Source organism: Podarcis melisellensis (assembly GCF_964234715.1).
Source record: "Podarcis melisellensis genome assembly, chromosome: 9".
In the NCBI taxonomy this organism is placed as follows: domain Eukaryota; kingdom Metazoa; phylum Chordata; class Lepidosauria; order Squamata; family Lacertidae; genus Podarcis; species Podarcis melisellensis.
In genome coordinates this window covers 12381856-12398599 of record NC_138541.1, presented here as the reverse complement: position 1 = coordinate 12398599, position 16744 = coordinate 12381856, and the positions used below count along the sequence as shown (strand labels likewise).

The 16744-nt window shown below is 43.7% G+C and overlaps 1 protein-coding gene across 1 annotated transcript in view; it reads left to right on the top strand.

The window, feature by feature from the left end:
• The window catches only part of PRKG2 (protein kinase cGMP-dependent 2), a 66732-nt gene extending 50399 nt beyond the window's left edge, over nucleotides 1–16333 (top strand). The window contains exons 11-19 of the mRNA XM_081924948.1: nucleotides 696–846; nucleotides 4357–4493; nucleotides 4766–4855; nucleotides 6385–6526; nucleotides 8578–8741; nucleotides 9851–9973; nucleotides 13577–13639; nucleotides 13865–13931; nucleotides 14587–16333. Coding sequence (XP_081781074.1) covers nucleotides 696–846; nucleotides 4357–4493; nucleotides 4766–4855; nucleotides 6385–6526; nucleotides 8578–8741; nucleotides 9851–9973; nucleotides 13577–13639; nucleotides 13865–13931; nucleotides 14587–14682 — 1033 coding nt within the window. The 3' untranslated portion in view covers nucleotides 14683–16333. The remainder of the gene's footprint in view (nucleotides 1–695; nucleotides 847–4356; nucleotides 4494–4765; nucleotides 4856–6384; nucleotides 6527–8577; nucleotides 8742–9850; nucleotides 9974–13576; nucleotides 13640–13864; nucleotides 13932–14586) is intronic.
• Nucleotides 16334–16744: the final 411 nt, after the last annotated feature.

The window sequence follows — 16744 nt, the reverse complement described above, 5'->3', positions numbered from 1 at the left end:
CTCATGAAATGCTGCCACTAAAAAGAGACTTTCAGCAGAACAGCAGGTGACAGCTGGACTGCATCTGCATGTATATTTGACATGTGGACAGGAACTCTCAAAACTTCATTAGAAAAAGATCGCATTCTGTTCCAGGTCAAATCTTCCTTTAAAAAACAACAACACTATTTTCCTATTATTTATGCTAACTTTTCTCCTTTAAGAAGACATGGAATTATTTTCTCCTTTTACATGCTAAAGACATTCTAATTCAAGGACACCCAAAATGCTACAAGATGTTCTTAGGAAGTCTTCTCCTATTGAGACACACCTGCCATCGTTACTTTGATGACTTATCCAGGACAAATAACTCACAACGCCTTTCCTCTGAGCCAGGAAGAAGCCCTCCTTCCTACCCACACTGGTGGTTTCTTCTTAAAACTTCAGTGAGCTACGAAAAGGTCTTGAAACTGAGCTTGCAGAAACAAAATAATTTAAATAATTTTTTGGGGGGGTCTTTTCCTCTGCCAGCTCAGACAGAAAAAGGCCATGTGTGAGCTCATTGCTCCAGGTGCTTGAGGAAAGATACCTTTGAACGACGTGGGGGAACGTCGAAAACATTTTTCGAAAAAGGTTATCAGACCACCGCAGCAATTCTTGGTTGCGCACTCAGTGAGATTGAACTGAAGGGGGTGTTTTATTTCTTTTTAATGCAGGGTTTCTTCCTTGGAGCAGCTACCCAGCGACGTCTCTTTGGAGATGATACAGCTGAAAGAAAAAGTAACCCAGTTTCCTTCCTCCTGCCCATTTCAGAACCTGGAAATTGTCGCTACCCTGGGTGTTGGTGGATTCGGAAGAGTGGAACTTGTAAGAATTTGCCTTTTAAATGTTTTGACTGCTGCTTCTGATCTGAATGTTTTGGTGTACCCAGGCCAGTGTGGATGATCTTGCACTTCCTAGGGCCTCAGGATTCCCATATTTTCAAGTGCATTCTCTAACGCAGGGGTTGGCAACCTAAGGTCCGCGGGCCCAATTTCCCTCTGGATCCGGCCCGCGGACAGTCCTGGAATCGCCGCTTGGATCGGCGTGATCGTTCGGGCTGCACCACAATTTTTTTTGAAGTTTTTTTGGGCACCATTTTCCACACACACACACACCGCAGTGGTGCCTCCTCCCTCCCTTCCTCCTGGCTTCTCCCCACCCCATGGAGGAAGGTAGCTGGGCTTTGATTGGTGCCAGCAGCCAGCCAATCCGAAGCCTCGCTGCCCGCGTGCTGACACGCCACCTGCCTTCCTTTTTTTTTTTTAATATAATTTTTATTGAATTTTCAAATTTTAATACAAAACAAAAAGGAAAAAAAGAAGAAAGGAAAAAAAGAAAAAGAAAAAAGAGAAAAGAAAGAAATAAACACAAATAGATTCTTTCATAACCCTCTTTCATTGACTTCCCCCCACCCCCACCCATGCATCCCAATTATCAAACTTAATTCAGCAAGTTCTTGTTTCATTCCTTAAACCTCTTCTTATTATATTTGAACTTAATTCCCTTTGTTAGGCCCAACTTATTTATCCCATTTTCTTATATAGATTCTTTTTCTAAGATCGATCAAGGTTCTTATACCATAAATTTCCCCATTTTCATATTAAAATATAAGTCAAAATTATAAAACCCAAAAGTCATAAAATAGTTTTAGAACTTTCTATTTTTCCCCCTCCCTCCTTGTCCGGATATCTGTCCCTTCCTAGATATCTGCCCTCTTATATAACTCCTAGCCCGGATTCCTCACATCTGAGGCTTCTAACACCATTTGAGTCTCTCTCTGCCTGTTTTGTTGATAATCCTTCTTATTGATCTTCAGCTCTCGAGGGATGTCTAGTGCGGTCTCTTCACCTTCTCTCCAATCAATCCTAGTTGAAAAGACTTGCTGCAGGGGTTCTACCAGATGTTCCCTTAAATCACATTCACCAGTGCCAGAAAAGAGGAGGAAGTCCCAGTTATATTTCTTCATTATTTCAGCTTCCCATCTATAGTGTCCAAAAACTTCCTCCTTTACTTTTCTCTTTTCAAAATCCATAGTCCAAAAAACTTCTCTGTCCCCTTGCTGCATGAAGTCCTGTTCCTGTACTTTTTGCCCTCCAGACTCCTTGTCCTCCAACTTCAAAGAAACTTTTTCCAGTTCAGCTGCAGAATCTTTCAAGGTCAAATCCTCAGTTCCATCAATAGAGTTACTTGTTTTTGAAATCAAAGTCGTGAGCTGTTTGTCCATAGCTATCTCTTGCTCTTGTAGAATTCCCACGAGTAAAAGGGCTCTTTCTATTTCTGCTTGTAATTTTCCTTCTGCAGCCATTGTAATGTCTCTGGTTTCCCCTAGGGGGATTACCATTTTTTTCCCTTTACCAACAGTCTATTACTTTGTTGTTACTTGTTGTTACTTAATTTCCAGCCACTTCTGGTTAAATGTAACACCTTTAGATCAGAGAGATATAAAGATACAGTTCTTGTCTTGATTCTGCTGTTTGACAGCTCAGATGACAGCTGTCAAACTCCCTTTCTTTCAGGCTAGGCTAATGCGGGGCACTCCCGGATCCCGAGTGGGGGTTCCCAAAAATTTTCCAGATACACCTCTTCCTCCAGCACAACTTAAAAAAACAAAAAAAGCTTGTTTTCCCAAATTGATGGAATCTTTTATCAGTCCCAAAAGACAAAAAGAAGATCTTTTAAATCCGATCTTAGGCTTTCGCTCCTTGCTTCAGATCGTACATGCAGGGGGGGGGGTGCGGACTTCCTTTTGACACAGCCCCCCCGTTCGCCAAATTATAAGGATTAATTTCTTTTAAAATCCAAATTTCGTTTTACTCACGAGGGTATTTGTTTCAGTCCAAATGTCAGGAAGAAAGTTGACGCTCTCCGGCAATGGCTTGCGGCTTCGCTCCACCGAGGTAGCGGTCGACTCTCAGCGCCACGCCACTCCTCAGACCTTCTCCGCAGCCTTTAAAAAGGCTCTTCGACTGTCGAGGAGGGCGCTTAAGGTGCCCACCGAGTCACCAGGTCCACAGGTATCAGCACCTGTGGTTTCTAAGGGTCCCCGCGTCGCCGGCGCGGCAAGACCTGTCCTCGATGGAGCCGATTCCCTCCGGAGCTCGGAGGGAATCCGCCATTAAACCGATCGCGTCAACCCGGAAGTCCACACGCCACCTGCCTTCCAGCCTCTTCGCCCATGGCCACGCTGCAGGCATCGTGACGGGTGCGTCGTGATGGCAGCATCACAGGGCTTCGGCTGGAGCCAGGGGAGCCTGCATGTGTCACTGAGCACTTGCGAGAAACGGTAGCTCCTCTCCCATTTTCCCTAACCACTACCTTCCATTACACTAGCGATCAGCACATCTTGCAAGCTGACAATGCTGGGGAGCAGGCAGCAATTGGTTGGCTGGCAGATTCCTCCAAATATATAAACAGGCTAAGACACATTGCAGTTAATTAGGCCAAACCAATCAATCATCCCCCCCACCACCTGTTTCTAATGTTCGGGTTGTGATTGCCATTGCACGACAGGGAGATACCAGCAGGGTGAGAATAGGGTTTCTAGAATGATAAAAACCTTTATGAATAAAATCCGAAGTGACTGGGGGCGGGGGAGAGAGCAAACTACCCAATGAGGACTGAGCATGCTCAATGGCCAATAGAATGCTGAATGGCTGTTTTGAAAAGAAAAGAAAAGTAGGGAGTGGAATTGACCAGCTGGAATCTTGAATGGCAGCGCGTCATACTGCCACACTTTGTCGCAGTTCTCACATGTTAATCAGGTCTAGTGGTTTTCTATAGCTTCATATTCTGTGGATGCTTGATCCTATAGCCGCCCCCCCCCCCCGAATATCTTAGAGCAGGCTGTGGCAATCACACAGGATCCCCGGACATTTCACCGTCTGTTGATCCTTGTGCCACCACTTTATTTCTCGCTGCCACCACCCAGGCCCTACCTGGGACAATACTGAGTCCAGGCATGTCCAAAGTCCGTTTCGGGGGCATAATCTGGCAAGCCAATTGGTTTAATCCGGCCCTTGTTCCAGTTTAGATCAAGACCCACAGCCCTTCACTTCATCAAATCTGGCCCTCTTTGAAAAAAGTTTGGACACCACTGTCTTAGACAAAACCGATCATATTGAAGGGCATTTCCCTCCAAAATTCTTGTTAATTGTAGGGTTATAACATATATGGACAAGAATCCCTTTCCTATCAACATAATTTCCATTATGGTCAGCACTTATCATTCTATTCTATTCTGTCTACTCTGCAAAAAAAACGAGGGACCAGGGGAGGGTGGGAGCTTATGATCGTGTAGCCCTTTAAAACTGTTTTTTCCCCCCAATGTTAACTCAGGTGAAAGTGAAGAACGAGAACATCGCATTTGCCATGAAATGTATCAAGAAGAAACACATAGTGGATACCAAACAGCAGGAGCACATTCACTCCGAAAAGAAAATTCTAGAAGAAGCCTGCTCTCCCTTCATTGTAAAGTAAATTGCTTTCTCTGTTTTCTATTCAGCTTTAACCACTGTTATAGAAAATGACACAGCCCAGGTATGGTTTAGATTAATAATTTTCCAGCTTGCTCAGATACTTGCGTTTTATGGGAGGTTTTGCATTGTATTATTATTTTCCCCTGGAAATTGTATTTTTAATAAACAAATTTGTTATTGTGTAAAACGTCTTGTGTGAGTTTTGCTCATAAAGGATAGCCTACAAATAATTTTAATTGACTGATTGATTTCCCTCCAATTCCCTTCAGAATGTACCGCACTTTCAAAGACAACAAATACGTTTACATGCTCTTGGAAGCCTGTCTTGGGGGTGAGCTGTGGAGTATCCTGAGAGACAGGTAATAATTTTTTTGTTTTCTACCTGAAGAATAACTTTTTAAAAAAATGATTTAGAAAGAAAGAAAGAAGCATGCCTTAAGATCCATGCTCAGTGGGGCTGTGTACAGACTACAGGTTTTTAGAAACTTAACAGGGCAATGTGAGTTATAATTTTTTATTATTATTTTATTTTATTTTAATTTTATTATTATTACATTTGTATCCCACCCTGTGGAATGCCCTCCCATCAGATGTCAAACAGATTGACAACTATTTGACTTTTAGAAGACATCTCAAGGGAAGTTTTTAATGGTTGGAATTTTATTGTATTTTGTTGGGAGCACCCAGACAGATGGGTGGCATATTATTATTATTATTATTATTATTATTATTATTATTATTATTATTAACCTTTCCTCCAAGAAGCTGGCGAACATAGTTTCCGTCCTCCCCATTTTGTCCTCACAACAACCCTACGAGGTAGGTTAGGCCAAAAGCGAGTGACTGGCCCAACGTTACCCAGTGAGCTTCATGGCCATTTGAACCCTGGTCTTCCAGGTCCTAGTCCAACACTCTAACCACTACACCACACTACCCATGGGGAGGTTTCTCGCATGGTCTCTAGACAAGGGGTTTAGAAATTACTAAAATGTTTCATAAACTTGCAATAAAGGCCCCTCCAGACCTGTGTTTTGTTGCAGGTGCATTTTACAAGTTCTTGACACAATATTAATGTGTTAGTGGTGAATTTGTGCTGCTTTAGTTTGTTCTGCAGTGCTTCCCCAGTGCTAGCACATTATTGCTGTCCAGAGGGGCTAAAGGGTAACCAAAGTAGGAGAATCATAAAATCAGAGTTTGAAGGGACTTCCAGGATCATTTAGTCCAATGCAGGAATCTCAACTAAAGAATCCTTGCCAGATGGCCATTCAACCTCGGCTTAAAAATCTCCAATGAAGGAGATTAATACAGTGGTACCTCGGGTTACATACGCTTCAGGTTACAGACTCCGCTAACCCAGAAATAGTACCTCGGGTTAAGAACTTTGCTTCAGAATGAGAACAGAAATCGTGCTCCGGTGGCAGTGAGAGGCCCCATTAGCTAAAGTGGTACCTCAGGTTAAGAACAGTTTCAGGTTAAGAACAGACCTCCAGAACGAATTAAGTTCTTAACCTGAGGTATTAAGAAGTTGAATGATTTCAGCAGGAAGTTCTTCGATACAAACTTGACTGGTAATGAAGCAGTGTGACTGCCCCCAAACATTTGCACACACAAATAGAGTTGGAAGTGGTTTTGGGCATGACCACCCCTAAATAGCATCATGAGTGCAAATAATCATGAACGTGCCATGAAAATGAAATCTGTAGGAGCCCTCAGGCTATCTACTACAGCCGCAGACCTACTTATTTAGACCCAGCTCTCCTTGTATCAAATAAAATGTGTGCGTGAGAGACGATCTTGATTTCTGGAGCTCAAGAACTGCATGGGATATGGAGGAACTACAGAACTACAGCCAGTGTGAAAAAGATGGGAAATGTTTGCTTTATTTCAGAGGGAGCTTTGATGAAACCACTACAAAGTTCTGCATTGGATGTGTGACGGAAGCCGTCGAATATTTGCATTACATCAGTGTGATCTACAGGGACTTGAAGCCCGAAAATTTAATTTTGGATGCTCAAGGATATATAAAGCTGGTGAGGTGGTGGTTGGTTTGTTTTCATTAATGCCCATAACTGTCCTGCAGAGAGAAGCTTGTTTTTCATCCAGTGCCATGCCCATTAAAGGGGAATTTTAAGAGCACTTAATCCTTGAAGCCTCTGTCGCACTCAACCCAAGGGTTAGGAAGGAATATTATTCCCCTGGGTGTGTCGATTCCACCCCTTTCCTCCCAGGTTACAATTTTAATTCACAAGAATTTTCCTGTAAATTGTGTGCTTGGTCTAAGTGGAAGGAATGATCCTCGAGGTCAGCAAATGTGGGAGGCCTCCTGGGTCAGATCTGAGCCTCTGAGGAATATAGTTTGCCAGCCCAAAGTCAAAGGGAACATTCACAAAGAAAGGAAACTTCTTTGCATTCCACTCAGGTAGAGTGAGGATGGAAACGAGCAAACCACCTGTAATCTCCTCCTTCCATGAACCACCCAGTTTCCGATTGACGAATTGCATCCATATTTTCACTCTTCATAGGTTCTTGACATACCTGTGTGCAGCAGAACCAAAGTACCCCCTCAAAATGCTAAGGTGAAAATAGGATAATGGAAGGCCCATAGCTCAGTATACATGCCAAGGTCAAGATTCAACCCCTGGTGTCTACAAGGTGGGCTAGGAAAGACTTGTGTCCGAAACCATGGAGAGCTGCTACTGGTTCGGGTAGACCAGGGTTTCCCAAACTGGGGTCTCCAGTCTGGACTACAACTCCCATCATCCCTAGCTAGCAGGACCAGTGTCACTGCCTCCTGTGGGAACACGTGTGGCGATCACACAGGGTCCCCGGACGTTTCACCGTCTATTGATTCCTGTGCCACCACTTTATTTCTCACTGCCACCACCCAGGCCCAACTGGTACAATACTGATTCCAGTCAGGGTTAAATTAGAACATAAATTTCTGTTTATTTATTGCAGTTTAACAAGCGTGTGGTTTCATAAACAGTATCGGTCAATTACATTCATGGGGTGCCTATCCAGACCTATAACTTTCGCTACCTGCTCTCACTCACTAAACCACCTCTCAGATATTTACTTGTCTTCCTAGTTCCTAACTGTTTCTGACTCAGCCTATTTTGCTACACTAACTCAACCTACCCACAGACTCTATCCCAATTCACTCCCACTCCAACCAACCACCCAACTCCCAATGAACTCTGCCCTTCACCCCTCCCAGAGCTGGTTTTATAGTCCCTCTGACTCCACACCCCTGGCAACCTGTTTAACTATTTCACCTCCAGCACTCTCATATGTTAACGTCACAACGAGTTCCATAATTTAACTATGCGCTGGGGAAGTAAAGGACTTTTCTGGAAGTCAGTGTAGGCACCAAGCTGGCAGAGGGAGCAGAACAGATGGAAGAGAAAAGCAACCTTTTTGCCATCCTGTACATTTTAAGTACAGTGGTACCTTGGTTCTCAAACGCCTTGGTACTCAAACAACTTGGAACCCAAACACTGCAAACCCGGAAGTAAGTGTTCCGGTTTGCAAACATCTTTTGGAAGCCGAATGTGCTCCGTTTTGAGTGTTATGCTTCCATTTTGAGTGTTATTCTGAGGTCTGTCTGTTTTTGCTATTTATTTTGTGTTTCTGTTTTTGCGGCTCTTTTGTTTTTGTGACTATGACTGTGTAGAACCCAGTTCAGTGACTGATTGATTGATTGCGTGACCGCAGTACATTGTTTATTGCTTTCATTTTATGGATCAATGGCTTCATTAGATAGTAAAATCCATGTTCAATTGCTGTTTTAGGGGTTGCTTTTTAAAGTCTGGAACGGATTAATCCATTTTGCATTACTTTCTGTGGGAAAGCGCGCCTTGGTTTTGGAACGCTTTGGTTTTGGAACGGACTTCTGGAACGGATTAATTTTGAGAACCAAGTTACTAGTGTAAATGGCAGCCCACTTCCCTTGGCCTTCCAAAGCCCACTTGTAAATGCCCTGGGTTGCGCAAAGCCAGCATGGGCTAGATACTGTAAATGAGAACAGCCAAAGCTAAATGTCTCACTGTCTGATGATAGTATTTTCTCTTCTCCCCATGAGGTTGATTTTGGGTTCGCTAAGAAGATTGGAGCTGGGCAAAAGACCTGGACGTTCTGCGGGACTCCTGAGTACGTTGCCCCTGAAGTCATCCTAAATAAAGGACACGATTTCAGCGTGGACTTCTGGTCTCTTGGTATCCTAGTGTATGAGCTGCTGACAGGAAAGTAAGTGCCAAGTCAGTTACCTCAGGAATCACTGCTTCTTTAACTCTTTACACAAATAGGTTATTTGCTGTTGTTTTGCTTGGTTATTATATTATGGAGAGAGTCCATATTGTAGAGCCCACACTTTATAGCTGGGTTCGAGGACGTGCCACGCCACGCCCCCCCCCCCCCCCGCTCCAGGTTCCAAATCCGCTAGCTCCGCCACTGCTCTGAAAAGCAGCAAGCTCAGATCCACAAGCAGCTGAATCAGCCTCTGCCTGGCATTGATGGCTTCTTCTCCTTCATCTCCACATGGTGCTCTCCTACTTCCGCCATCTTCTTCCAACAAACCCCCTCGCCCAATCCCTTCTGTCTCAGGCATCGCCCACTGTAACCCTGGCAACCTCTGTTTGCCCAGACTCAAGGATCTCTCTTTGCACTTCTCAATAACTTCCCCCCTCAGGCAATGCCCCGGTCTGGAACAGAAGCTTAGCCTGAATTTTTACACTTCTAAATCCAACACCTAACTGCTCACCTTGATTCTCAGCACCCAGGAACCTAGGGGAAGGCAGGGCCCCCACAAATCCGTAATAATACATTCATATTTCAGAATGATCTCTGTTTAAGGTTCAGTGTAGCCAAACTGTTAGGGGGTCTAGCTTTCTCCCTTCTCCTTCCTTCCTTCCTTCCTTCCTTCCTTCCTTCCTTCCTTCCTTCCTTCAGATTTGCATGGGCATTAAACAGGAAATAATATAGCTCAGTGGTAGAGCATCTGCTTTGCAAACAGGAGTCACCAGGTTCAATCCCCAGTATCTTCATTTAAAAGCACCAGGTAGCAGGTCATAGATTCATAGAGAGTTGGAAGGGACCACAGGGGTCATCTAGTCCAACCCGGTGGAAGTGACCCTGGACTGCTGCTACCAGTCAGAATAGACAATACTGGGCCGCCAGGACAATTATTGAGACTTCCTATAAAACAGCTTTCTGGGAATTTTACCTGTATCTAAAATAGAATTTCTCTTTTGTCATTACAAACTCCTTTTTACTTGAGCATTTTTCTCTTTTTTTCTTTTCCTTCTCCCCCCCCCCCCCGCCCAATCCATTTCTATAAATCGTGACATTTACTCTAGTCCTCCATTTTCTGGGGTCGATCAAATGATGACCTACAATTTGATTCTGAAAGGCGTCGAAAGGCTGGATTTTCCCAGGATAATCACAAAGCGGCCTGAAGATTTGATTCGGCGGCTCTGCAGGTGAGGAGGGCAATTTGGTCCCGAAGGTGTGAAAAGAATACTTTAGCCGTGTTACATTCTGCCAGGCGCCCAAAATCAAAGCTTGTTAAACTTAAGCCAAAACCTATCTTTTCTCTCTTTTGAAGCAAAAAAGATCCTGCTGAGATGTTTGGGTGTTAACTATTAAACTGAGTGTGTTTGGTTTTTGTTTTTTTAAAAAATGCATTGTTTGCGTAATGTTTACTGGGTGTGAGATACTTTATTATTTATTTTACAGTGCAATTCCGTGCAAGTATTGCTACTTGATTGCTCTGTCCACTTTGGGCATTCTGAGTGAAGTTAGATACGTACAATCAAAGTCTATAGCCAGGCTGCCTATTTATGCTCAAGCAACTTTTGCCCAGACCCAAAGCCTCACTGGGGCCTGCTGACTCTTCTCTTCAGATTAGGCTGCACTTGTTTCTGTGTTAATCAGCTGCATTTTGGCTTCCCTGTTCACATTAAAATCTTCCTCGCAAGTTGCTAGGCAACCAACATAAAACCGAAGACGTGAACTGGAAGTTGCTGCCAATTTGCCCCTTGAAGGTTGAGGTTCTGAGGCCTTTACCGTGTTTTCAGAGGCCTGCTTCTTGGGACTTTGGGATGGACACATCCCATTCTTGCAAGCCCATTGCACGTGGAAGTAAAAAAAAAAGGCAGGTGATCCAACGGCCTTGCTGAAGCTGAGCCAGCCCAGATCTTGGCTGTGCCTCGAGAGTGTCACCAGAGAAAGAGACAGAAGACCAGGCAAACTGGAAGAGCAAGGTTGCCGCAGAAGGGCACATGGACCCTGATCCAGGACCTCTCTTCCAGGTCTTCTGTTTGCCCCACTTCAAGCAGACTGGATTCATTGACTCAGCACCTCAGTGTCCTGAGTGAACCCCCCATCTGTTCATGCTCTTAGCCTCCTGTCTTATAATTAACTACAAGTCTGCAGCAGTTTTAATATGGCACACGGTGTACAAGAAGCTTCTACTCTGCTATACCTTGAGTGTGCAAAGTAGCAATGATCAGAGCATTGGTGCCGCACCCTTTGCAGTAAGGATGAGTTGTTCCCTTTGGCTTTTATCATTTCTTCTGTTGTGGGGGGGGGGAATGGGGTTTGGTTTTTACAGCCTCGGCCCCCTCCCCTATCAAGAGAAAAGATATCCCTTTCATCTTGGTCAGAAATGAAACAGTGATGCTGTTATGTACTGAGTTTAATAGGATCCAAAATACAGCAGTCTGATTGGTCCTAGAACAATAGAAGTCAGAATGCAGCAGTCTGATTGGTCCTAGAACAATAGGATTCAGAATGCAGCAGCCTGATTGGTCCTAGAACAATAGGATCCAGAATGCAGCAGTCTGATTGGTCCACAGGAGCCACCCAATCCAGCTCCAGGTGGAAGTGAATCCGCAACCTGATTGGCCTACAGGAGAATCCCGGAATTAGCCAATCACGTGGGGCCCATTGTGTAAATAAATAATGTATATAAAGCAATCATTCTGGGGGAACTTCCATTCCTCCTCACCACTATGAGCTGAATAAAGAGCATGAAATCCACTCTTGACTCAGAGTATATTTCAGAGGCAACAAAGAAAACAAGGCAAGCTGCTGCCCAGAACAAAGGTGTGTGACAACTTTTAAAGACTGTAGGAATTGCCCAACCCCTTAGCCCAGCAGTTCTCAACCTGTGGGTCCCCAGCATTTGGGGACCCACAGGTTGAGAAAGGGTGTGTTAGCCAAAGACCACCCACAAGCATCATACAAGCATCACAGAAAGAGGCGGTCTACAACAGAAATTTGAGAACAAAAAATAAATAAATCCTTCCAGTAGCACCTTAGACACCAACTGAAGAATTGCGCATGCACACGAAAGCTCATACCAATAACAAACTTAGTTGGTCTCTAAGGTGCTACTGGGTTTCTACAGGTTTCTACATGGCTACCTACCTATAACTAGAAATTGTGAGAGTATGACTTGTCCTCTGTCAAGATCCCTGCTAATGTTTGCTGATTGCCTTTTCCTGGCCAGTCTGGGTCATTCTTTTGATACTGTGAATGCCATGACTCCATAATTCATTGTCACAGACCTGTTTCGTTCATGCGTAGGAATCTGCTCTTTTGACAAGTCTGATTGGATAGTTTTCAACATTTGTTAAACCTGTTTCACAGAGGGGAGGCTCAGGAAGAATTTCCTGCTATGTGACTAGGGGAGTCTCAAGGCTGGCTAGGAATAAACATGGCCACTTTGTTGCTCTCTGTACCCTTTCAGCTCAGGTTTTACTGGTAAAGGTGATCTTTCATCAAGAAATTGGCAGGTTTGTTGAGAAAACAGAACCAAATAGGCAAATCTGGAAACTTTGCCACTATTTAACTGAGCCATGCTGTAAAGGCCATTTTTCACCACCTGTAGGTTTTGACATTTTGTGGACATGTGGTACGTGAAAATGCACTGATTCCCATACATTTATGATGACACATCATTGATTTTTCATAACACCTCTCTCTCACACTTGAGAGAGAAGTTGCTGAGGGTATTTCAAGCCATGTATTCTGGCGGCTGGAGCACACACACTCTCCCACTCCCCCACCCACTTGCAAATACCAACAAAATAATTATACTTGCTTATCGGCTTAAGGAGACTAACAGAAGAGATTGTAAAGGAAAAAGAGAAATTATATGAACAAGATATGATGTGGAAACACCAAGATAAGACTGGATAGAATTATGAACTTTGTCTGGACTGATTGGGACTGATTTGGACATTAACGCAGTAAGAAGATCTGAATCCCCCTTTGGATTTTGAAGTATGGGTTCCCCCAACAAAATTTAAAAATTTGGCTTTGTAATTTGGAATTTATGCGATGTGATTTAATTTGATGTGATTGGCCAGTTAATAAAAATTATTATTAAAAAAAAGCAAATACCAACAAAATGAACATTACTAGAAATCAGCCCCACTTCCTGCGGACCAAGAGCATATTATTTATAAGGTCATGCTGAAAGTTTCTCTGCCTTGATTTTAAATATACAACTGGTGCAAATGGAGGTTTTCTGGGGAAAGCCCTTGGAAGTTTCAAATCTGTTTGCTAAAAGGCAACTGAAGGGCACCAAGTTGGGGAAGGCTGATTCAGGCTCTTTTAATATAGATGATAGATAGATAGATGATAGATAGATAGATAGATAGATAGATAGATAGATAGATGATAGATGATAGATAGATAGATAGATAGATAGATAGATAGATAGATAGATAGATAGATGATAGATAGATAGATAGATAGATAGATAGATAGATAAATAGATAGATAGATAGATAGATGATAGATAGATAGATGATAGATAGATAGATAGATGATAGATAGATAGATAGATAGATAGATATAGATATAGATATAGATAGATAGATGATAGATAGATAGATAGATAGATGATAGATAGATAGATAGATAGATAGATAGATAGATAGATAGATAGATAGATAGATATAGGATCCAACCTGTTGAATTGCATTAGAACACAGAAGGTGATCGTATTATTAAATTACGAAGCTTCCAAATTATGGAGTGTTGACTTCGCTTTTGTTTTGTTTTGTTTGTAGGCAAAATCCAACCGAGAGGTTAGGAAATCTGAAGAATGGTATCCATGATATTAAGAGGCATAGGTAAGGAAAGGAATGGCGGGGTTCCTTGCAAACCAGGGTCGCTTCTTTCTCTCCTGCTTTTGTCTCTGATGCTGTAGAGCAGAGGAGAAACATGGAAGTCCTTTTGTGGCCACAAAGGCAGGATGAAGGTGTGATGTTGTTTTCTTCCGAGACAGATGCGCCTCTTGTCTTATAACCACTGAAGCCTCTTTCACTGATCTTCTTGTTCTGAAACTTCCTTCCTAGGTGGCTGAACGGTTTTAACTGGGAAGGACTCAAGGCAAGGAAGTTAACGTCTCCTTTAAAAAGAGAGGTACTGAGAACGTCATACTATGTGGCATTAAATGCTTGTCATTTGACCATTTGCACAAGGGTGAAGTCTCGTTTGCGTCAGAAGGGCCAAGCGGGGATTCGAACTCTGGTCTCACAGAACCTCTCTTCTGCGTCAATGGTGTTTGATTTCATTTGGGCAGGATCAGTGGATAGTTGCAATGAGTGCCATTGCCTGACATGGTGTTATTCCAGCATGCTTTGGGAATGTGGCTAGGAAGTTGTTCAAAGCTTATGTGCCTTAAATGCCAGTGGGGCTGGACTAGGTGATGATGGTAATAATTTTATTATTTGTACCCCACACATCTGACAGGGTTGCCCCAGCCACTCTGGGCAGCTCCTAGCATATAAAGAAACATAATCAAACATCAAAAACTTCCCTATACAGGGCTGCCTTCAGATGCCTTCTAAAGATTGCATAGCTCCTTATTTCCTTGACATCTGGTGGGAGGGCGTTCCACAGGGCGGGTGCTACTACTGAGAAGGCCCTCTGCCTGGTTCCCTGTAACTTCACTTCTTGCAGTGAGGAACCGCCAGAAGGCCCTCAGAGCTGGATCTCAGCTGATAGTTATGATTCTGTAACTGCTTTTTGCCTGGTGTCCCCCTTAAGATTTTCTTTACACATGTTTCTTCCGCAGCTTTCTGGTCCGATGGATTACAGCTACTTCGACCGATACCCTCCTGAACAGGGAACCCCACCAGATGAGCTTTCAGGCTGGGATAAAGACTTCTAAGAGGAGAAAAGAAGAAGCAGGCTTATAGAAAAACAAATACGAGCATCCACAGATTGTTTGTAGTAGTCATGTAACACAATTGTTAGGAGCCCAACCCAGCTGCATTCAGATCAAGGAGACTTCTGCATTTAGTGTGAGCAGGATACAGACGCCAACACCCCCCCTTTTAACTTCATTTGCAACTTCGCAGCATGACGGGTTTTGCCTTGTCCTTTGAAGGATGGGGCAGTGGCAGTGGCAAGAAGCATCACTCCTTGTTTAATTGCAAACAGAATTTCTTCATCTCTCATAGAGATGTGCATCACAGTGGTATCTCAGAAGTCAACCGGAATCCGTTCTGGAAGTCCGTTCGACTTCCAAAGCTCCTGCAGCCAATCAAAAGTCACGTTGGATGTTCGGGTTCCAAAGAATGTTCTCAAACCAGAAGTCACTTCTGGGTTTGCGGCGTTCAGGAGCAAAAACGTTTGACTTGCAAGGTGTTTGGGATCCAAAATATGACTGTATTGGCAACCGTGAGCCCTCAGTATGAGGAATGGAAAGATGCAGGAGAGCAGAGCAGCATTCTGAACGACTTCGTGGAGGTGGCCTATTCTGGTCATCTTCCAGGGTAAACAAAATCCACACTTAAAAGTAGCTTTTTAAATATCCCGCTCAGGTTGCGATGTACAGAAGCGCACAGGAGCCAAGCTGTATTTTAAGTAGGGCTTTATTCCAGTTGCAGTGTTGCATCAGCGTAAAGCAGTCTTCTTAACATCCAGGAATTGGCATACACAGGTGGAATTACTGCAACGCATATGCACCATACATATGCATTCCTACAGAAAAATGCTATTAATGTCAGTGCAGAGAAGAGCTAAAAGGATTGTGCAATATTGTTACAAGATGGCCAACTTACACTTTCAACAAGAAAGGCAATTATTGCAGAACAATTACGTTCAGTATGGTAGACTTTCCCCAAAATAACTGTCCTCTGTGTGTGGGTTTATATATGTATATAAAATGCTTGATTTAGCAGAGATTTCAGCAGAAATTTCTGAAGTCAATTCCTGTGCATTATTGGTGGCTCACAACATATTGAAAAACCATGAAGTGCAGAGTCAAAGAGCTGGAATTTGCTGCAGCTCCTCGGTTAGTATACGCCTAGTGCGGAAACTTGTTTCCACTGCCCTTAGGTTTTGATCTTTCCTAATATTTTTGTCGGTCTGCCTGGGGCAGGTGGTAACTGGAAACCAACAGGCCTCTAGAGGATCACATCTAACCCACTTGGACAAAAAGCATTATTGCTTTCTTGACTGGCCATGTTTTAACAGAGAGAGATTTTTAAAAGCATAGGTCCTGTTTCTATTTTGTAGAAAATGTTTAGTCTTCCAGTCTAATTGAAAAAACAAGTTGAATTAGAAATAGAAATCAAAGACCTTTTTGTTTCTTCCATTGTGGAGCAGTGGCTCGATGGCAAAAATGCAGAGAGCGACAGAGGAGGATGTCATATTTCACATCAGGTCATCTAACTCAGTGTTGTCAACACTGGCTGGCAGCAGCTCTCCAGTGTGGTCTTTCCCAGTCCTATCAGCAGATGCCAGAAAATGAACTTAGGCAGATAAAGCATGTGCTCTGCCCTTTCCAAGATCTAAGGCCAGAGGTTCATGAACAAGATACTGTATTTTTCGCTCTATAGGACGCACTTTTCCCCCTCCAAAAATTAAGGGGAAATGTGTGTGCATCCTATGGAGCAAATGCAGGCTCCTTGGCTTCAGCGATAGCAACGTGAAGCCTCCAAAGCACAGAGGGAAAGCTCCCCCCGCGCTCCGGAGGCTTTGCGTTGCTTTCGCTGAAGCCGCCTGAAGCCTCCGGAGTGCAGCGGGAACTCCCGCTGAGCTCCGGGGGCTTCAGGCAGCTATCTGCAAGCCTTTGGAGTGCAGCAGGAGTTCTCGCTGCTTTCTGAAGGCTTGCGGATAGCCTCCTGAAGCCCGAAGCCCCCGGAGCGCAGTGCGAACTCCCGATGCACTCCGGAGCTTCAGGCAGATATCTGCAAGTCTTAGGTTTTGATCTTTCCTAATATTTT